The sequence below is a fragment of the Mytilus edulis genome, chromosome 6 (assembly GCF_963676685.1).
Source record: "Mytilus edulis chromosome 6, xbMytEdul2.2, whole genome shotgun sequence".
Classification (NCBI taxonomy): Eukaryota; Metazoa; Mollusca; class Bivalvia; order Mytilida; family Mytilidae; genus Mytilus; species Mytilus edulis.
This window is the reverse complement of record NC_092349.1, coordinates 84,944,315-84,964,031: the sequence shown is the minus strand read 5'-3', so window position 1 is coordinate 84,964,031 and position 19,717 is coordinate 84,944,315. Positions and strand designations below refer to the sequence as shown.

The 19,717-nt window shown below is 32.1% G+C and overlaps 1 protein-coding gene across 3 annotated transcripts in view; it reads left to right on the top strand.

Annotated features, from left to right (window-relative positions):
• The window catches only part of LOC139528741 (DNA excision repair protein ERCC-6-like), a 54,552-nt gene extending 40,378 nt beyond the window's left edge, over nucleotides 1-14,174 (top strand). For all 3 annotated transcript variants that reach the window (XM_071324887.1, XM_071324886.1, XM_071324885.1), the window contains 7 exons: nucleotides 5,329-5,477; nucleotides 5,616-5,731; nucleotides 6,423-6,543; nucleotides 7,314-7,441; nucleotides 8,377-10,243; nucleotides 11,211-11,271; nucleotides 12,771-14,174. In XM_071324887.1, coding sequence (XP_071180988.1) covers nucleotides 5,329-5,477; nucleotides 5,616-5,731; nucleotides 6,423-6,543; nucleotides 7,314-7,441; nucleotides 8,377-10,243; nucleotides 11,211-11,271; nucleotides 12,771-12,897 — 2,569 coding nt within the window. In that variant the 3' untranslated portion in view covers nucleotides 12,898-14,174. The remainder of the gene's footprint in view (nucleotides 1-5,328; nucleotides 5,478-5,615; nucleotides 5,732-6,422; nucleotides 6,544-7,313; nucleotides 7,442-8,376; nucleotides 10,244-11,210; nucleotides 11,272-12,770) is intronic.
• Nucleotides 14,175-19,717: the final 5,543 nt, after the last annotated feature.

Here is a 19,717-nt window from a genome sequence, read left to right as displayed (position 1 = left end):
CAAACAACTGAGCCTCTTATCTTCTTATCTGAACAATACATCTAAATTGCTGTGGTCACCTCAGAACAAAGAAAAACAAATTAGTCACCTAGCCCTACAACCAACATTCCTGCACACACATGTAAACATTGAAAAATATAATTTGATTGAATTAACTAACTTGTTGTGACCAAATTAAGAAGAAAAACCTAATTAACTTACTATGTGGATGGATATAGAGGAAATTTATTACCCTAGAGCATGTGGATTTTTGTTGTTTACAAACAAACTTACTGGGTCACCATAAGGAGAAATTTATAACTTTATGTTGGTTATTAATAAAAATTAGCCTTCATTGCAAATAATTAATTCAGAAATAAACTTTATTAACTTAAAATTGTCATTTGAGCCACTAGAAGCAGAAACCAGATGCATGATTTGCATAATTTATTAGCATTTATTTTTTGTTAACCTTGTTGGATGTAAGCTCCGCCCACATCCCTGGCCAGTTTGTCACATGTCTGCTATTTTGTCATGTGACAGTAAAGATGTCAGTATCAGTACATTGTCCAACCACACTGGAAATTCAATTTCCTCTCCTGTAGTGACAATACATATGTCAATTACATGTTTATTTATTTTTTTACTGTCATGAATAATTCTAATTTGTATTTTAAATAATTTAAATCTTGAATTAAATTTTCTGGAATTTGAAAAGGTTTTGCATTATAAAAAACTTTATTAAATGGATATATTTGTGTTCTTATCAAGCGTTTTAAGAATAGTTATGCAATTTAAAATTACATTTTTTATAATTAGAAAATGGTTGATTCATGTATTTGTCCCAGTAACAATAAAAAAAGAGTTGCATATAAATGGTTCTTGTCTATGTCAATAAAAAAACCACAGACTAAGTCATTCCATCTTAAGTACAAAAATAATTGTTATATAAAAGCATATTTTAGCCATAGTTATGTTAGGTTAATTCCCATGTTAACCATTACTAACAATAAACCTATTGGTCGATATTTACATCTAGAGTAAATGGAAAAGTCAAAAGTTAAAATTTTAAGCAAACAAAAATTTAGACATTGAAAAAGTTTTATGTAAAAAGCTCATAAATAATTGGTTATTATTGTTTTTATATGACCTTTTTATTTCTTTACACAATATAGTCAGTTTGACAGCCTTTTTCATAAATATTTTATCATTTATATAAAATTGTTGAATGTTGTATTGAAGTTTTTTTGGGGGGGGGGGGGGGGGATTAATAATGATTTATAAAACTTAATTGTGACTTATTGTCATATGAGTTTCTGTGCTACATCTGTGTTAAAAAAAGAGATTTTTGTATTTTTCTTGAACAATAATATGTAAAGTAACTTTTGAATATTTTTTTTAAGGTTTGACAATGAAATAACGAGGCCATTTGATGTCAGAAGAATTTTTTTTACACAAGTCATCTGGTGGGCCCTTTATAGCTTGCTGTTTCAGATAAGCCAAGTTTCCATGTTGAAGGCTGTACTTTGACCTTTAATTGTTTACTTTTGCAAATTGTGATTTGGATGGAGAGTTGTCTCATGGGTACTCATACCACTTTTTCTTATATCTATATATCTGAAATAAAAGTTTCAGGGAAAACTATATTTCCCAATCCTATTTTGTAAGCCAACAATTGTATGGATATAAGGTTAAAGCAGTTACACAAATTCCTTTTGATATAATATTTATGGTTTATAATAAGTTCTTTTTTTTTTGGGAACATCTTATTAGCTATAAGATTTTATTAAAGTTCATCATACAATTCAATTTATTTGAAATGTGTAAGTTACATAAAAAATGTTTTATATGAAAGTATGATGAGATGATTTGATTTAAAAAAATCCTTGCAATATTTAAACATTAAAAAAATACACACCAATGAAACCTTCAATTTGGACTGGGTAATCTGTATAACATTTTTCTGCATTTTTTATGAACTATTTAGAGACAATTAATTTTAAATTATTTATTTGCCATATGATGCCAAATGAAAACTATATATGTGGTTATTATTTTATAAGCAAAAAAATGTTATAGAATAATTTAAGACAGACTATGTAATTGATTGTAGAATTTTGTCATATAAATTCAGTCAGGGGGTGGTATTTGTTTGTAGGAACATATTTATATTTAATCTTATTAATATATAAGTATTTTATCTTAATTAACATCATTGTATACAGGTAATTATCTAGGAATGTATGGGATTTTTACAAAGATTATACCTGTATTAATGATGTAACAGATTAGCACCAAAAATCTTATTAATGGGGGTCTAGGATTAACTTATAAAATTGTTGTTGTTGAGTGAAACACTTTGTTTAGCTTTTTTCTTATGGATTTTATGTATGAGAATAAACGTGATCTGGAATTAACAACTACCCAACAATGCAATTACACACAATATGACCCAAACACTCAAATACATTATTTTTTAGACAATAAATGAAAATTTTAAAAATCCCAACAGTGCTTTCTCAATAATAGTCTTACAGTGTGATGTACTTATTTTTAACCAATTTATATCAAAATTATAGAAAATTCATCGAATGTAACTAAAAATATGGACAATTTTATGTTACTTAAGGAGAACTTGAGTTCTTTTCACTAATATTTAACCTTTTTCAGCTACTTCATTTCAAAATTCAGGACCAATTTTTTTTACAATGTAATTTAAGAATGTAGGACAGAAAGTCACAGACAAAAAGTCACGGACAAAAAGTCACAGGACAAAAAGTCATGGACAAAAAGTCATAATTATTTTTTTCTCACAATTTTCTTTGAATAAAAATGCTTATTTCTACAAAAATATATTTGTATTTCTCTTGCGCTATTGTATTAAATCTAACTTTGTAATAAAATTTATCAAAAAAATATCAAAGTAAATCAAATATTTGTTTAAAAAAAACAAATTTTTTAAAAGTGCCAAGCCACTTTGACATTTTGTTTTTTTTTACAAAAATGGCTTCATGGTGCCAAGAAATCTTTCTTTTGCATGATCAAATTAAATAAATTATCTTTTTTCAAGTATGATGAGACATTTTCTAAACTTAAATATGGATATATTTGTTATAAAGTAAATATTTCAAGATATTTCTCTTATATATAGTCAAACAATTGTCAACATATTATTTGTGACTTTTTGTCCTGTGACTTTTCTCCTACCAAATATTTGTCTTTATGTCCTGTAACTTTCTGTCTGTTTACCTAATTTTATCCCCTATTTGCTATATACATGATATAAGGCACAAAGCATGAAAAAAAATCACAGTTGGAAGGGTTATAAACAAAATTACAACTAATACACTGTCCACACTTGGGACTATATTTTTAGACAACAAAAATTAAAGGGGGATAACTTTTACACATCTAGATGTTATGATACAAGTGTGCATACAATATAACTAGCCCTGTTTGTTCTTTTGTCTAGCCAACTGGTGAATAAGAACAATCTATATTTCTGAAGATCCAATATTCCTTTAAACTGAATGGAAAATTGTTACTTTCATCCTATATGTCTCTGTGTTCTCAATTTATATCATTCCTCTGAGAGGAAAGATCTGTCCTTTAGATTGCAAATATGTGGTAGTTATTGATACTTAATATGCATAAACCTATACAGTTTTGAAAATATTTCAGTGTATTAACTCGCACAAGACTTGACAAATTGTTATAAAACTTTGCCTTAATGATTTCAAATATGGTGCACATCAGGAATCAGTGTCTGTAAAAATAATGAACTTGGTTTGAGTAGCAAGTTTTTTAGTGGGTTTCATTGGGGTCTAAGCATGACACAGGATTGCCGATTTTTTCGTAAGTGTGACACAGGAAATTCAAATTATTGTGCAGTGAAAACGGGAATTAAGGTCTAGCGGGACACGGGAAATTACAAAAAAATGAGAATTGCTTAGGTACATAGTATAAGCGGGATACGGGAATCTGACAAAACAGTAATCGGGATCCGGGATCAGAACCCCCCCAATGAGACCCCCTTTTTAGATTAATTATTTGTGTTTCCAAAATAAATGCAATGAGAGGAGAAGATACTTGCTGTGTTTTTTGTTTTAAGATTTTGACTTTCCTGACAACATGGTTAAATGCCTTTATTTATTTTCCCTGTCTATTTATATTTCAAGTTTCATTTACCAGGCAAAGTCAAGTTGGTCTCAGTATAGTGGTTGAATGCAGAAAAGCTCTTTTTCACTTTAGCCCATACCAAGTTATTGAAATTCAGTTATTAGAACTCAAAGGAACAAAAATAAAATCAACTTTTTCTTCAAGGAAGGCAACTATTAAATGAATAGCTGTGGCAGTGGAAACATCTTTTACCTTATAGAGTCCTATTGAGGTACATCTCAGCTAATATAATTTTGAGATCACCTGACCCGAAGGGTCAATTTAGCTATTCTCATCACTTGCATCAGTCGTCCCTCATCCATTGTTGTCCATTAACCTTTTCTTAAACAAAATAAGGAGTTAAATGCAAGTTTTGTCTATTTTCTTGAAAATCTAATAACATCAGAAATTTTCAAAATGTTGAGATCTAATTACTTACTGTCTTATTTCAACAAAACTGACAAAAAAACCCTTCTAGAAGTTATGGCCATAAGATGATGATTTTTAATATTTTTATTTTTGCCTATTATCTCAAAAGCTTTAACAGATAAAGGGAAATTTTAAGGTTAAAAAATAATCAGAAAGACAAAGATTGAGTCAACCTTGTGGAAACCTGGGATAGGAGCTATTTTCCGTAACCGATCAATTTTCATGATTTTCCAAATCTAAAATCGATAATGATTTTTTCTCAGTTGACTCCTCATAGTTGTTGCCCTTTATTGGTGATTTTCTTCCAAATTTGTACTTTTTTGCAAACATTATTTTAGACAAAGACAAATTGTAAACAGCAAAGAATATGAGTAGGACATGATCTGCAAATGATTTAACATTGCAGAAAGCATCAGTTGACTCCTTGTTAAAGTAATTGCCCTTGAATGATAACTTTTACTCATTATTTGTATATTGGAAAAACACTAAATCTTAAACATAATACTAGATCAACAATAAAGAGATTATATTCTTGTCTTTAATGTTAGAGAGTGGTCATTTTTGAAAATGCACTTAGATACTGGTGAGCAACACAGGCTCTATATTTTTTAAGCTTTTATTGAAGTTGTAGAACTTGTTGCTAAGTTTCATGTATTTACATTTTAGAACAGGTTAAATGTACATATAGAATTGTTACGCACTACAGTAAATTAGACATTGGACATTTGAAAGCCAATTATTAAGTATTATTTTTATTTTTAGATATTTCACCAAACAAGAATTAAAGGAGCTGTTCGAGCTAAATAATCCACGGGTATCATCAACCCAACAACAGTTAGAAGAAATGCATAGTGGCTTCAGGAAGACAGACCAGTCGTTAGATGCTCATATAGCATATTTATACTCTCTAGGTAAATATAATGGTACAATGTGGGTTTATGCTCTCTTGGTAAAAAATACATATTTAAATGTTTGAAGTTATCGTGTAATTTATATATAATTTTGTACAAGTATATACTTTAACTTTACTTATTATTATTATTCCCTAGATATATTTGGTATATCTGACCATGACCTTATGTTTGGTAAGGTCAAGGACAATGTGGATGACATTGATGAGGACAATCAAGAAGAAGTTCAAGGCAATGATTATATTCAAGCCAGGGTAAGATCAGTATCATTTTGTTATATAGGGAAAAACATCTTTATTTAAAAATATCTAAAGCCCATGACCTTAGACACACTTAATCATGTTTAGTGCTTAGAGAAACAGGACAGCCCATTTAACTTTTTCTTTGTGTACAAAAATTTAAAACATGACTTTTTTGTTGGAATCAATTCTTTGTGCAAAAGTTTTTGTCAAACTTGCTTGTAATATTGTAATAAGTGTTCATTTTTTGATATAACGGCCTCAGTGGCCAAGTGGTCTATATATGTAATTCTACTACTGTAATTACTGGTGAGTTAATACTCAGGTCGTGAGTTCAAACCCCACTCTTGTTGTTGCACTAAACTCCAATCTTTATTGACTAGGATTGTCAGTTTTCCTATAGAAGGTTGGTGGCTTTTTCTGGGCACACTGGCTTCCACCATTAAAAACTGGCAGCCACAAAATAGCCCAAAATTGGCACTAAAACACCAACAATCAATCAATCATTCCTTTTGAAAGTTTTTTTTACATGAACACTTTCCAGATTTACAAAAAAAGAGTCATTGTTTATTGAAATCATGTTCTTCTCTTGTTTAATTTTTTCCTTGTAATCTAATTCTGGTATCAGATTAAAAAAACGTTTTTTTGTTTCAAAAATATTTTTTATTTTTTTAAGAAAGCTATCACTTAATTATTGCAATTGCAGGTTCAGAAAGCCCAGGAGCTTTTAAAGATGGAGTCTGATCTGTCTCAGCCAATGTCACAATATCCATCAGAGGGTCAATCAAACAGACCCAGAGTACAAGCTGAATGGAACATGCCTACAGGTTTGTACATAAATATTACAATACACCCTTAATACAAGCGTTCTAAAACATCCCATCATGTGTACATCAAAAAGGACAATTCAGATCCAGAAGAAAAGGTGAATATATTAGCAGGTTTATAAAAATATGAAGATGTGGTATGGTTTCTTACAAAGACAACTCTCCACCAAATGACATAAAAGTCAACAGTTAAAGGTCACTATATGGCCTTCAAAAATTAGCATAGCCCATACCCTAAAGTTGTCCATAAAAGGTCCAGAAATGATAAATGTAAAACAATTGAAACAAGATTAACAGCCAGATATATTAAACAATGAACAATAAACAAAAAACAAATATGATATTCAGCAACCAACAAACAACTACTACTGAATTACAGTTACCTGATTTGGGACAGGCACATTTAGAATTTGGCAGGGTTTAATAAGTCTGTCGGGGCCCAATCCTCTCTTAACCATAAGGGAAATAATAAGGGACAAATCAAGCAAACCCAAGAAGACCCTGGAAGGTCAATCATCAGGTTAGTAGACATACTGGTATTTGTTATTAAGGGAAACATCATTTGTATGCAGAGATTGTGATAAAAGCACAAAATCCATTATCTATGAAAATGCAGGTTTTCCTGAATCCACAAAAAATGATACCCAGGAAAATATATGTATCTACAGTATTTGCATATCACAAATACAAAAAAGGCATATCAAAACTAAACATATCATATCAATATTTTTCTATATTTAAAGCACATGTAACCATTTTGTTTCTTCCAGCAACATCCCCAGTAACGTCTGTTCCAGATGGAGGTCCAGACGATGTTATTGACCTAAATGAAGAGGATGATAATACAGAGGATTCTGATACAGAAATGGTTGATCTGACAGAATCACCACAGAAAAAGGTGAAAATAAATCATTGTTTACATTAATAAAAGAAACAAGAAAGTAATTTATTGAGGGGAATATGCACATGAAAAAACTATATCAAATTATAAAGTCTTTAAGTTCAGAGACTTATTATTCTCAATTTTTTTTGTGAATACACTAAAGTCTCTGTCAAGAGTTTAGATTTTTAATCTTCACCACAACTGAAATTGTCCATGTTGGTTCTTACAATCTATAAGTCCAATGTCATACTTTACCAACTAAATCCATGAAATAAGTACCTCAATAACATGAATAATGAATCTGTGTGTTAACCAGGAATAATGAATCTGTGTGTTAACCAGGAATAATGAATCTGTGTGTTAACCAGGAATAAAAACTGTGCATTCTGCATGAATTATAAGATCATCTGGGTAGATTTGAACAATATTACAATGTTGTTGGGGAAGGAGACACATATGTTGATCTGGATACAGATGATATTGTCCCATTGCTGTGGTAATAAGAAATGTTTCAGAGAAATTGCCATATTGGCATACATCTTGACAATCAGTTAATTCCATATAGTGACCACAACATTTCTGTCCCAATGATGAAAGAAAGTAAAAGTTTAAAATTATGAAATTTGTTACATTCAAGTGAAAATAACTTTTAATAGATTAGTTGCATCCAAAGTTCTTTTCTGGATTTATTGTGGCCAGGGACACTCAAAGCTTAAATTTGAAAGACAAGGATGTTAATTATTTGATAACATCTTGGGTCAACTTTGACTTAGGAGTCTATTGGAACCTAAGTTTTTTTTAACTTTTGTTTTTTTAACAGATATAAAAAAAGGTATGTTAAATGTGATGTCAATACCTGACTATAGAGCTGATGATACCATCAGAGACTAACAGTCCACCACTCGTGGTATTTACTCAGCTATTACATGTTGTTTTTTTTTTCATTTTAGACTCCTGAACAGGAAAGACAGATAGTGCCACCTGTTGGTCAAATCAAACAAGAAATAACTCAGGAGACAGATGATGATTTACCTACTTTAAGTTCTAGAAACACGAAACAAGAAGAATCAAATACAAGGATCAAAACAGAACCATCTGGTCCTACAGTAAAACAGGAACCAGAAAGTCCGGGAATAAAATCAAGAAATATTCACACAGAGTTTATTGAGGTAGAAATTAAGTCCGAACCCAGAAGTGACTTACAGCAATCTGAACCTATTTGTTTGGACTCTGATGAAGAAATTCAAGACAGTAATGAAAAGAATGATAGTCTTCCAAAGGGAAATGACAAAACAGAAGAAATTATAATTGAAAATAACCAAGAAAATAGTGTACATGAAAACCAGGAAAATATAAATATAAATATTGGAAACGAAATTGATATTCAGAATTTAGAAACCAGTTTGTCAAATATTCATTGTGATGATGATGTCATGATGACATCACCATCAAAAACACCAATGAAAAAGCAGCCTGTAGAAATGATGGTGGACTCTCCCATGAAAGTAGATTCAAGTGAGATAAAGAATTTGTCTATACACAAATCACCTTTGAGAAGTATTGAAAATTTGCAAGTTAATACTGAAGAGGATATGAATACCTCTGTACAAAAAACACCATTGAAAAGTAGGGTAAATTTAAATACTGAATCTGATGATGCAGAAATGGCATCTCCTGCACTGAAATCTCCTGCGAAAACAATCGAAAATATGGCTAAGGGGTTAGGATCAGCCGTTAAATTGTTTGGAAGCCAGATTTCAAATACTGTTTCAAGCATTGTTAATATGGTGACTCCAGAGAAACAGAGAACACCTGCAAAGAATAAAAGAAGGAGTGTATGTGCAAGTCCATGGTTGGCTAAAACACCCAAAGCAGGAAAATCAAATGTTGTAAATGAAGAGCTGCTTATCTCCCCTGATGCTAATCGGCCATTGATGTCAGTCGGTAGAAAGTTTAATATCCCTTTAACATCACAAGCATTAACTGAAGCTAGAATGAACTCCACAATAATGTCAGCATTTGTTGATAGTCCTTCCATTGACAATAGATCTGCCGACAGTTCACATAGTAGTAGTGGATCTCACAGTGAAAACTTTGTCGAGGAGTCACCATCACCAAAGAAACGACTACATGGAGCATTGGTTCAAGATTCTCCTTTCAATAGTTGTGATACTTCAAGGACAGATAACTCTGCTAGTATTGTTGTTGATTCTGAACAAAATACACCTGCTGTGATTGGTAACAAGTCTGTGATAAGTAACCTTGGCATTGAAAGTACTCCAAAACGTCCTTTAAACTCTCAACAAAATACAGACTGTATTGATGATTCAATGAATAATGAATCAGATGAAAGTGGTAAGTCACCTGACATTAAATCAAGGGTTGATGAATCTAATTCAGATGAAAATGAGAACTCTTATCAAAATAGTGACAGTCCTCTCAGTGATAGGTCTAATGATAACATTAATGACAGTCCTATAGCTACTGTCAACAGGAAAAAAAGGAAAGCTGTCATTGACAGTTCTGATGAAGATGAAAGTGAGGAGGAAAATGTAGATGAAGAAGAAGAAGATTCAGAAAAAGGTGGGAAAGTTCAAAAACCTTCAAGGTCAAGAAACAATGTTGTAAGTGATGACAGTGATAGTGATTCTATAAATGGTGCTAAACAAACTTCTAAAGCAACAAAAAAGAATTTCGTTGAGGATGAAAGTGAATCAGAAGATGAGTATGATGATGATGACAGTTTTATTGATGATGATGATGAAATGTCAGACGAAGAAGTTTCTGAGAGTGAGGCAGATGAATCAGAGGAAGAAGGTAGGTCATTATGATGTAGGTCAGATTATTGATGAACATCAATGAGTAATCCAGTGACAAGAATAACCAAAAACATTTACAACTTTTGTTAATTTCAAAAGTGTACAAATACTGCAAAAAAGGAAAGCCAAAATAGAACTTTATATATAATTCTAATGCAACAACGTTTGTTACGTTAATTTGGATTGGATAACGTCAGAAATTTTCCTGGCATCAATTGATGCTATGGAATGAACGCACAAGCGCAGATGATATATGACAGATTTTAAACAAATGTTTTAACGTTTTTTGTCAGTTTCATTAGAATGGAGATAACAAAATATTGCAATTAAAGCTCCGACAGCATCAATTTGTGATTTGATGGTCGCAAATACCCATTTACTGTCTCATCTAACGTGTCGCCAGTAAACTTAATTTGTGACCATCAAATCACCAATTGATGCAGTCGGAGCTTAAAATACAATACAGTTATCTCCTATTATTTTAAGATATGATTACCAGGATATTTTATCACCCAGCCAAACGAGTATAGTGGCAATGAAAATAAATATAAAATGGTGATGCCCAAGTCTTGAATGATCATTTTTGTACATCGGGTACAACATAAAATAAAATAAAAATGTTTCAAGCATAAGGAATTGATCCATAGATTACTATATCTGAAGCAAGAAATTCATCTTTCTCATGTTTCTGTAGATCTGCTATTTAATTTTTGTATTAAAGGAAGTTTGGGTTTACCATACAAAAACATCACTGTCATTTCTGTCTATCTAATTTGAAAACTAAAGGTTACAAATGTTCTCTGGAAAAACTCAAATGTTATTGTAAAAAAATGAATTTGTATTCAAGAGCAATACACACAGATGATGTTTTGATTTTTTTTTCTCGGAAGATATTTTTTTTTTTTTATCATAGGTAGTTTGTGTTACTCTTTATCATTCTAATATTTGTACAACTTCTGTTTTAGATTTTGACAGTCTTTCAGAAGATCTTCAGACAAAGTTTAGCAGCTTTGTAAAGAAAGGAAGGTAATAATTACTATGTAAACAAATATGAATAGGTAGGGACAGTCATCATCTTACATCCAATATCATGTACAAAGGAAAAAGTATAAAAAAAAAGTCCATAAGCAAGACATAAAAAAACTAAATATTGATGGTGAATCAATAAACAATCAGGGGTAAAGTACAAAAATACAGAAGCCAATTAAAACTGACAACAGAAAAAGAGAACAACATAAAAACAACTGTCTTATTCCTAACTTGGTACAGGCATTTTCAGAAAAAAATTATGGGATAAACCTAGTTTTATAGCTAGCTAAACCTCTCACTTGTTGACAGTTGTTAATAATTCCCTTATATTAACAAAATTAGTTGAGAAACAGGCATGATAGGTTAAAATGACAATAAATAGAATTCACCAGTCAAAACTATGTAAACATACATTACAGACATACAACACAACTGAATAAATAATGCAAACTAACCTTTAATGGTTTACTTTTTATTCACAAATTGAGACTTGGATGGAGAGTTGTCTCATTGGCACTCATACCTCATCTTATATCTATAAAAAATAAATCTTAACAAAGACACAAGCCAAGTAAAAAGTAATGAATTTCCTAGTTTCACTATATTAGCCACACTGTAAACCTATGACAGTATAACCAATGGCATTAATGAACTCAATCTGAATTCTCAGCAAAAAACCCACCATTTAACTATTAAAAGAGGGACGAAAGATACCAAAGGGACAGTCAAACTCATAAATCCAAAACAAACTGACAACGCCATGGCCAAAAATGAAAAAGACAAACAGAAAAACAATAGTACACATGACACAACATAAAAAACTAAAGAATAAACAACACGAACCCCTCCAAAAACTAGGGGTGATCTCAGGTGCTCCGGAAGGGTAAGCAGATCCTGCTCCACATGTGGCACCCGTCGTGTTGCTTATGTGATTACAAATCTGGTAAATAGTCTAATTCGGTAGGTCACATTCATGAAAGGGAAGGGGATTGTAGTTACGACGTAAGGAACATATCCGATATCATTTGGGAAACGGTTATTCCATAATGGTCAACCAACTCGTGATGGCGTCCGTAAAATTTACGAAGGGATGATTTCAACTTCACCATTGAACTCTTGGTTTAATTGCTTCCTTGTGAGCAGTAACCCTCTATCATGAAAATCATGATAGGAAATGCAAGCACGGGAATATCGTATCAATTGGGAGATATATACCCCGTATGCAGGTGCTGCTGGAATGTTGCTACTTAGAAATGGAAAGTTCACAATTGGAAAGCTGAAATCATCTCTTTTGTCGTAAAGTTTTGTTTTCAACCGACCCTCATTGTCAATTTCTAGATGTAAGTCAAGATATGAAGCCGACTTAACTGTATCTGTAGTATCCTTTATTATTAAGCTGCAGCAAAAACATTATAAAAATTTTCAAATGTTTTTTTTTGTAAGCCGTTTGAATAGTTTGTATATAGTGTGTTCTCATATTTGTAATTATATTTTAGGTCAATGTACAAGAATGGTAATTATAATGAGGCTCTGATGAACATTCTACAAGCTCTGGAAATCTTTCCCCACAAGGAAGTTCAAGCTCTGGCTATTAAGATCAACAAGAAAATTGATGGATCATAAGTCAATGTAATCAGGAGAACAGTTGCTGTGCCAAAAAAATAAACTCAGACTAAATATTATCTTAGACATGTTAGCTGTCCTGGAATTGTACTAGATATATTTATGAACATATTGTAAAAGTAAAACGACATGATATATTTATAACTTTTCTTTTTTGGTACTACATATCTTTTGAAAAGATAATTATTTTGAGGAACTTCTGAAGATATATTATTGATCATTTGTTAGGTTAGATTTATGGTTTTTATTGAAATTTTTATAACGAAAATAACTTTTCTAATATCATGAGAATATTTTGTTCTACAATGGTCACTTTTGGACCATGGTGTCACAGTGCTATATTGTTCAACATGGTGCTATAAATACATTTTGTAACCTTTTGAATTTTTGTTCTGTGCCATGTTTAACATTAAAACAAAGCACAAGAGAAGAATCTGAAATATCTTATCCACAACATACATTTCAAGTTTTATCATTTATAGAAGATATAATGGTTTTTTTTTTCACATATGAATATTTGTTTGTTGTTTATATTTAACAAGTGGTCATTTATTTCTATTTTGAAAAAGCCCAAATTTAAACTGATTTCACCAATTAAGTGGTCCAAGCAGATGATAGATGATACATACCTCTCATAGGCTCTGATACATTTACACCAGATAAGGCTTGAAAACAGATATATAATTGAGCTTTATCAGACAGAAATCAACCTTATCAAGTGACTGTATACATGTATAAGACTTAGACAAATTTTTGTCTGTTTTGTATGGTTCTTGTAAAAACTTAATAACATTTTCAACCCCGAAAAAGCTTTTCATTTGCATAAGGTTGATTTTTTTTCCCCGAAGAAGGGTTTGAAAAGCGTTGGTTGTGCACACATTTTTATAATGAAACGCTTCAACGCTTATACTTGGGTCAACTTTTTTTCGCCCTAATGAATTTACAAAAAGAGGCATTCAATTCTTAATTGAAATTTGAACATGGATATAGTGGCATGTAATGTTAAAATTTCAAAACAATCTTGTCAGAAAAAACTTCTTATCACGTTATTAGCTTTTTGTTGTTCATGAATTGACTGTATTATAGAACACATCTTTTATATATTTACCTTTTTGATGGGTGACAATAAAGATTACTGGTAATTATAATAATGAATATTCAGGGTTAGTTGCTTCAATGACAATGAAATCAGATCTTTTTTTATACCTTTTGTTTTTTGTATAAGAATCAATCTAATAACAATTGGTCATTTGTAATAAAAGAAATACAATCATGAAGTTTGACTTTTAATATAAAATTATTTTATGTACTGTTAATTCAGAAATTATTGCCAGCAACTGAGAGATGATTGCTATAATAAGAACATGTGTTTTGGTATTTGGTACATATATCTGTATGCAGACTTTCCAGAAATTGCAATAATTAATCTCGCATATTTGTCAATTTGAAATAATTATTGCACACAATATTTTCTAACTTTACAGTAATTATTGGAGGACAACATTTCAAATGGTAAAATAGCAACAAAAAATATATATTGAAATAAAAAATCCAACCATAGAATAAATTCTGTTTTTGTGTTATTGGGATGCTTATTAAGCAACATATCAGATGGCTGAAGAGATGGATTATCCATATCTTGTAAACAGATACCTGATAGTTTCTGTGAAATGTCTCTTGTCTTTGAGATCCTTTGTATTGTCATGTCTGGAAAACCTATGAGTGCCAATCAAGCCACATCTGGTTCAGAGACTGATTAAAAAAACTTTTTTTATCACATGAATTTCTTGTTAATTAAACATACCGGTATATGTAATAGGATATAAACTATATTTGTTATACTCTATTCTGTCAAAGTCTGCTATGGTTGTCAGACATGGTTAACGGTGGTCTCATGAAAGCTTGTTTAGTTGAGTGCTGAAAGTCATGGTTTTTTTTTTAACCCTGGACAGGTCAAACCATAGACCAGATAATTTTTTGCTGAATTTCCGCTAAGCATTTGACATTAAGGATGTACTTAGGTGAGGTTTTGAAATGTGTATCAAATGTTTGGACTCCTTGGTGTTTTTCCATACAATACAATGTATTTTGCCCCATAACACCCATTTATTTTTTCATATAAGACTAAATAGCTCATGAAAGGTCATTTACCAAAATTTTAGAAGATTCTTAATTTTTTTTCTTTTGTTTTGAGACCCAAAGAATACCAATGCAAATATAAGGTAAAAGTCAGAATCAGCCTTTTCCCGCCATATTTTAAATCTCAAATATCTCCAAAAGGAAGTCCATGACCTATCAATATTTTTAGCTTATCTTTATCTTTAATTGATGCTCTACCAGCTTATAGTATCCTTTTTAATTTCTTCATTTTCAGCTCACCTGGCCCGAAGGGCCAAGTGAGCTTTTCTCATCACTTGGCGTCCGTCGAACCGTCGTCGTCCGTCGTCGTCCGTCGTCCGTCGTCGTCGTCGTCGTCCGTCGTCGTTAACTTTTACAAAAATCTTCTCCTCTGAAACTACTGGGCCAAATCAAACCAAACTTGGCCACAATCATAATGGGGTATCTAGTTTAAAAAATGTGTGGTGTGACCCGGTCAACCAACCAAGATGGCCGCCACGGCTAAAAATAGAACATAGGGGTAAAATGCAGTTTTTGGCTTATAACTCAAAAACCAAAGCATTTAGAGCAAATCTGACACGGGGTAAAAATGTTTATCAGGTCAAGATCTATCTGCCCTGAAATTTTCAGATGAATCGGTCAATCGGTTGTTGGGTTGCTGCCCCTGAATTGGTAATTTTGAAGAAATTTTGCTGTTTTTGGTTATTATCTTGAATATTATTATAGTTAGAGATAAACTGTAAACAGCAATAATGTTCAGCAAAGTAAGATCTACAAATAAGTCAACATGACCAAAATGGTCAGTTGACCCGTTTAGGAGTTATTGCCCTTTATAGTCAATTTTTAACCATTTTTCGTTAATTAAAGTAATCTTTTACAAAAATCTTCTCCTCTGAAACTACTTGGCCAAATTAATCCAAACTTGGCCACAATCATCTTTGGGGTATCTAGTTTAAAAAATGTGTGGCGTGACCTGGTCAACCAACCAAGATGGCCGCCACGGCTAAAAATAGAACAAAGGGGTAAAATGCAGTTTTTGGCTTATAACTCAAAAACCAAAGCATTTTGAGGAAATCTGACATGGGATAAAAATGTTTATCAGGTCAAGATCTATCTGCCCTAAAATTTTCAGATGAATCGGTCAATAGGTTGTTGGGTTGCTGCCCCTGAATTGGTAATTTTGAGGAAATTTTGCTGTTTTTGGTTATTATCTTGAATATTATTATAGATAGAGATAAACTGTAAACAGCAATAATGTTCAGCAAAGTAAGATCTACAAATAAGTCAAATGACCAAAATGGTCAGTTGACCCGTTTAGGAGTTATTGCCCTTTATAGTCAATTTTTAACCATTTTTCGTAAATTAAAATAATCTTTTACAAAAATCTTCTCCTCTGAAACTACTTGGCCAAATTAATCCAAACTTGGCCACAATCATCTTTGGGGTATCTAGTTTAAAAAATGTGTGGCGTGACCTGTTCAACCAACCAAGATGGCCGCCACCGCTAAAAATAGAACATAGGGGTAAAATGCAGTTTTTGGCTTATAACTCAAAAACCAAAGCATTTTGAGGAAATCTGACAGGGGATAAAAATGTTTATCAGGTCAAGAACTATCTGCCCTGAAATTTTCAGATGAATCGGTCAATCGGTTGTTGGGTTGCTGCCCCTGAATTGGTAATTTTGAAGAAATTTTGCTGTTTTTGGTTATTATCTTGAATATTATTATAGTTAGAGATAAACTGTAAACAGCAATAATGTTCAGCAAAGTAAGATCTACAAATAAGTCAACATGACCTAAATGGTCAATTGACCCCTTAAGGAGTTATTGCCCTTTATAGTCAATTTTTAACAATTTTCATTAATTTGGTAAATTTATGTAAATTTTTACCAAATATAGTTCTCTGTTACTAATGGGCAAAGTTCATGATAGATATAATTGTAAGAAGCAAAATCGTTCAGTAAAGTAAGAACTTCAAACACATCACCATCACCAAAATACAATTTTGTCATGAATCCATTTGTGTCCTTTGTTTAATATGCACATAGACCAAGGTGAGCGACACAGGCTCTTTAGAGCCTCTAGTTTCTTAACCTCACCTAAGTACATCCTTAAGATATCATAGCAAACACTAGTTGTTTTGGAGGTACAAATAGTTTGTCCAGGTTTCTAAGGACTGTTGCATTGTGAACTAGTACATTAAAAACAGGGTTAGTATTATATTGAAGTAACAACTCATTTCATAGGTCAGTGATCAAGGTATAGTTTTTGTTTGAAAGTTCATATCTCAGATACTTTAAGCAATAGATTAGCTATATTTATTGATTGTCTACTAATATATACTAAATGCAATAGGTCAACTATATTTGGTGAATAGAAATATATGACCATATGCATGAAAGTCTTGACAGGTTTTATTTGACTTTGACCTCATTTTCACGGCTCATTGCTTTCCTGTTCAGTTTTTGTGTTGTCTGTTTTTCTTAAACTATAAGCAATAGGTCAGCTATATTTGGTGTACCAAATGATTGTAAGGTGTACATGTTCCAACTGGTAGGTGCTATCTGACCTTGACCTCATTTTCATATTTCAGTGGTTAAAAGTTAAGTTTTTTTGCCCCATTTATGGGCATTACATTTTCTGGTCTGTGGGTCCATTCGTTCGTCTATCCCGCTTCAGGTTAAAGTTTTTGGTCGAGGTAGTTTTTGATGAAGTTGAAGTCCAATCAACTTGAAACTCAGTACACATGTTATATATAATATAATCCTCATAATTTTAATGCCAAATTAGAGATTTTGCCCCATTTTCACGGTCCACTGAAAATAGAAAATGATAGTGCAAATGGGGCATCCGTGTACTGGGGACACATTTTTGGTCTTATTTTCTGATACTATTTGCAATAGGTCAACCATATTTAGCGGATAGAAATATTTGATGATGTACATGTTAGTCTGGCAGGTTTTATTTGACCTTTAACTCATTTTCCCAGTTCATTGCTCAGAGTGAAGTTTTTGTGTTTAGGTCTGTTTTTCTTGAAACTTTAAGCAATAAGTGAACTATATTTGATTGTAAGGTGTATATGTCTGTCTGGCAGGTATCATCTAACTATATTTGGTATGTGCGTACCTTGCAAGGTCCTCATGCCCGTCAGACAGTTTTCACTTGACCTCGACCTCATTTCATGGATCAGTGAACAAGGTTAAGTTTTGGTGGTCAAGTCCATATCTCAGATACTATAAGCAATAGGTCTAGTATATTCGGTGTATAGAAGGACTGTAAGGTGTACATGTCCAACTGGCAGGTGTCATCTGACCTTGACCTCATTTTCATGGTTCCATGGTTATAGTTAAGTTTTTGTGTTTTGGTCTGTTTTTCTCATACTTTATGCAATAGGTCTACTATATTTGTTGTATGGAACGATTGTAAGGTGTACATGTCTAGCGGGCAGATGTCATCTGACCTTGACCTCATTTTCATGGTTCAGTGGTCAAAGTTAAGTTTTTGTCTTTTTATCTAAAACTATATTTGGTGTATGGAAATATTTTATGATCTATATGTCAGTCGCACAGGTTTTATTTGACCATGACCTCATTTTCAAGGTTCATTGCTCAGTGTTTAGATTTTGTGTTTTGGTCTATTTTTCTTAAACTATAAGCAACTATATTTGTTGTATGGAAGCTTGTTAGATGTACATGTCTGCCTGACATGGTTCATCTGACCTTGACCTCATTTTCATGGTTCATTGGTCTTTGTTTAGTTATCTTGCTTAATGTTAAGTTTATGTGACAGTAAAGTAATAAAGCTTTATATTTAGGACTATCAACATAATATCAATGATTAGTAAAGAAGGCGAGACATTTCAGCGTGTGCACTCTTGTTTAACATAAATTAGGCCGTCAGTTTTCTCGTTTGAATTGTTTTACATTGTCATTTCGGGGCCTTTTATAGCAGACTATGCGTAATGGGCTTTGCTCATTGTTGAATGCCATATGGTGACCTAAAGTTGTTAATTTCTGTGTCATTTTGGTCTCTTGTGGAGAGTTGTATCATTGACAAACATAACACATCTTCTTATTTTATATAGCTTTATGTTTAAGACTATCAATATAAAATCAATGATCAGTAAAGGCATGTGTGCACTCTTGTCATGATTAAGGAGAAAACTAACAAGCTATGGATAAAACATATCCTAGTCAAACGCACCTGCCATGCGCTTGTTTTCAAACTCACAAATTCAGTGTTGACAGGCTGGTGATCCAAGTAGATATACTACTAAGACCACTTGACTTGAGGCCCGTCCATTCAATTTCAATGCAAAAGAGAATTTTACAGTAAATATTCTGATGAACAAATACCATATCAAGCAGACAAAAAAATTAATGTTATGTTGAGGTATTCCTATAAGATATTGTCCTTGTTATTTGGTTTCTGGTGGAGTGTTGTCTCATTTGCAATCTTCTCTCATATCATTCTTATCTCAATGTGTTTTTGTAGTGGGTATTTAATGCTAAAATTGTGTAATGTGAATTACAGATTATAGGGAGCAACCATATAACTTCAAGGGGGAGTTATGAATTTTCCATCTGAGTCAGAATTAGTTTTTGTGCAAAGCGAAAGTGTGAAATTTTTTTTTTCTACGCTATTATTTTTTTGTCCTCTGCTTGACTGCAACATTTTTTCTTCATCACAATCAGGATCTACCC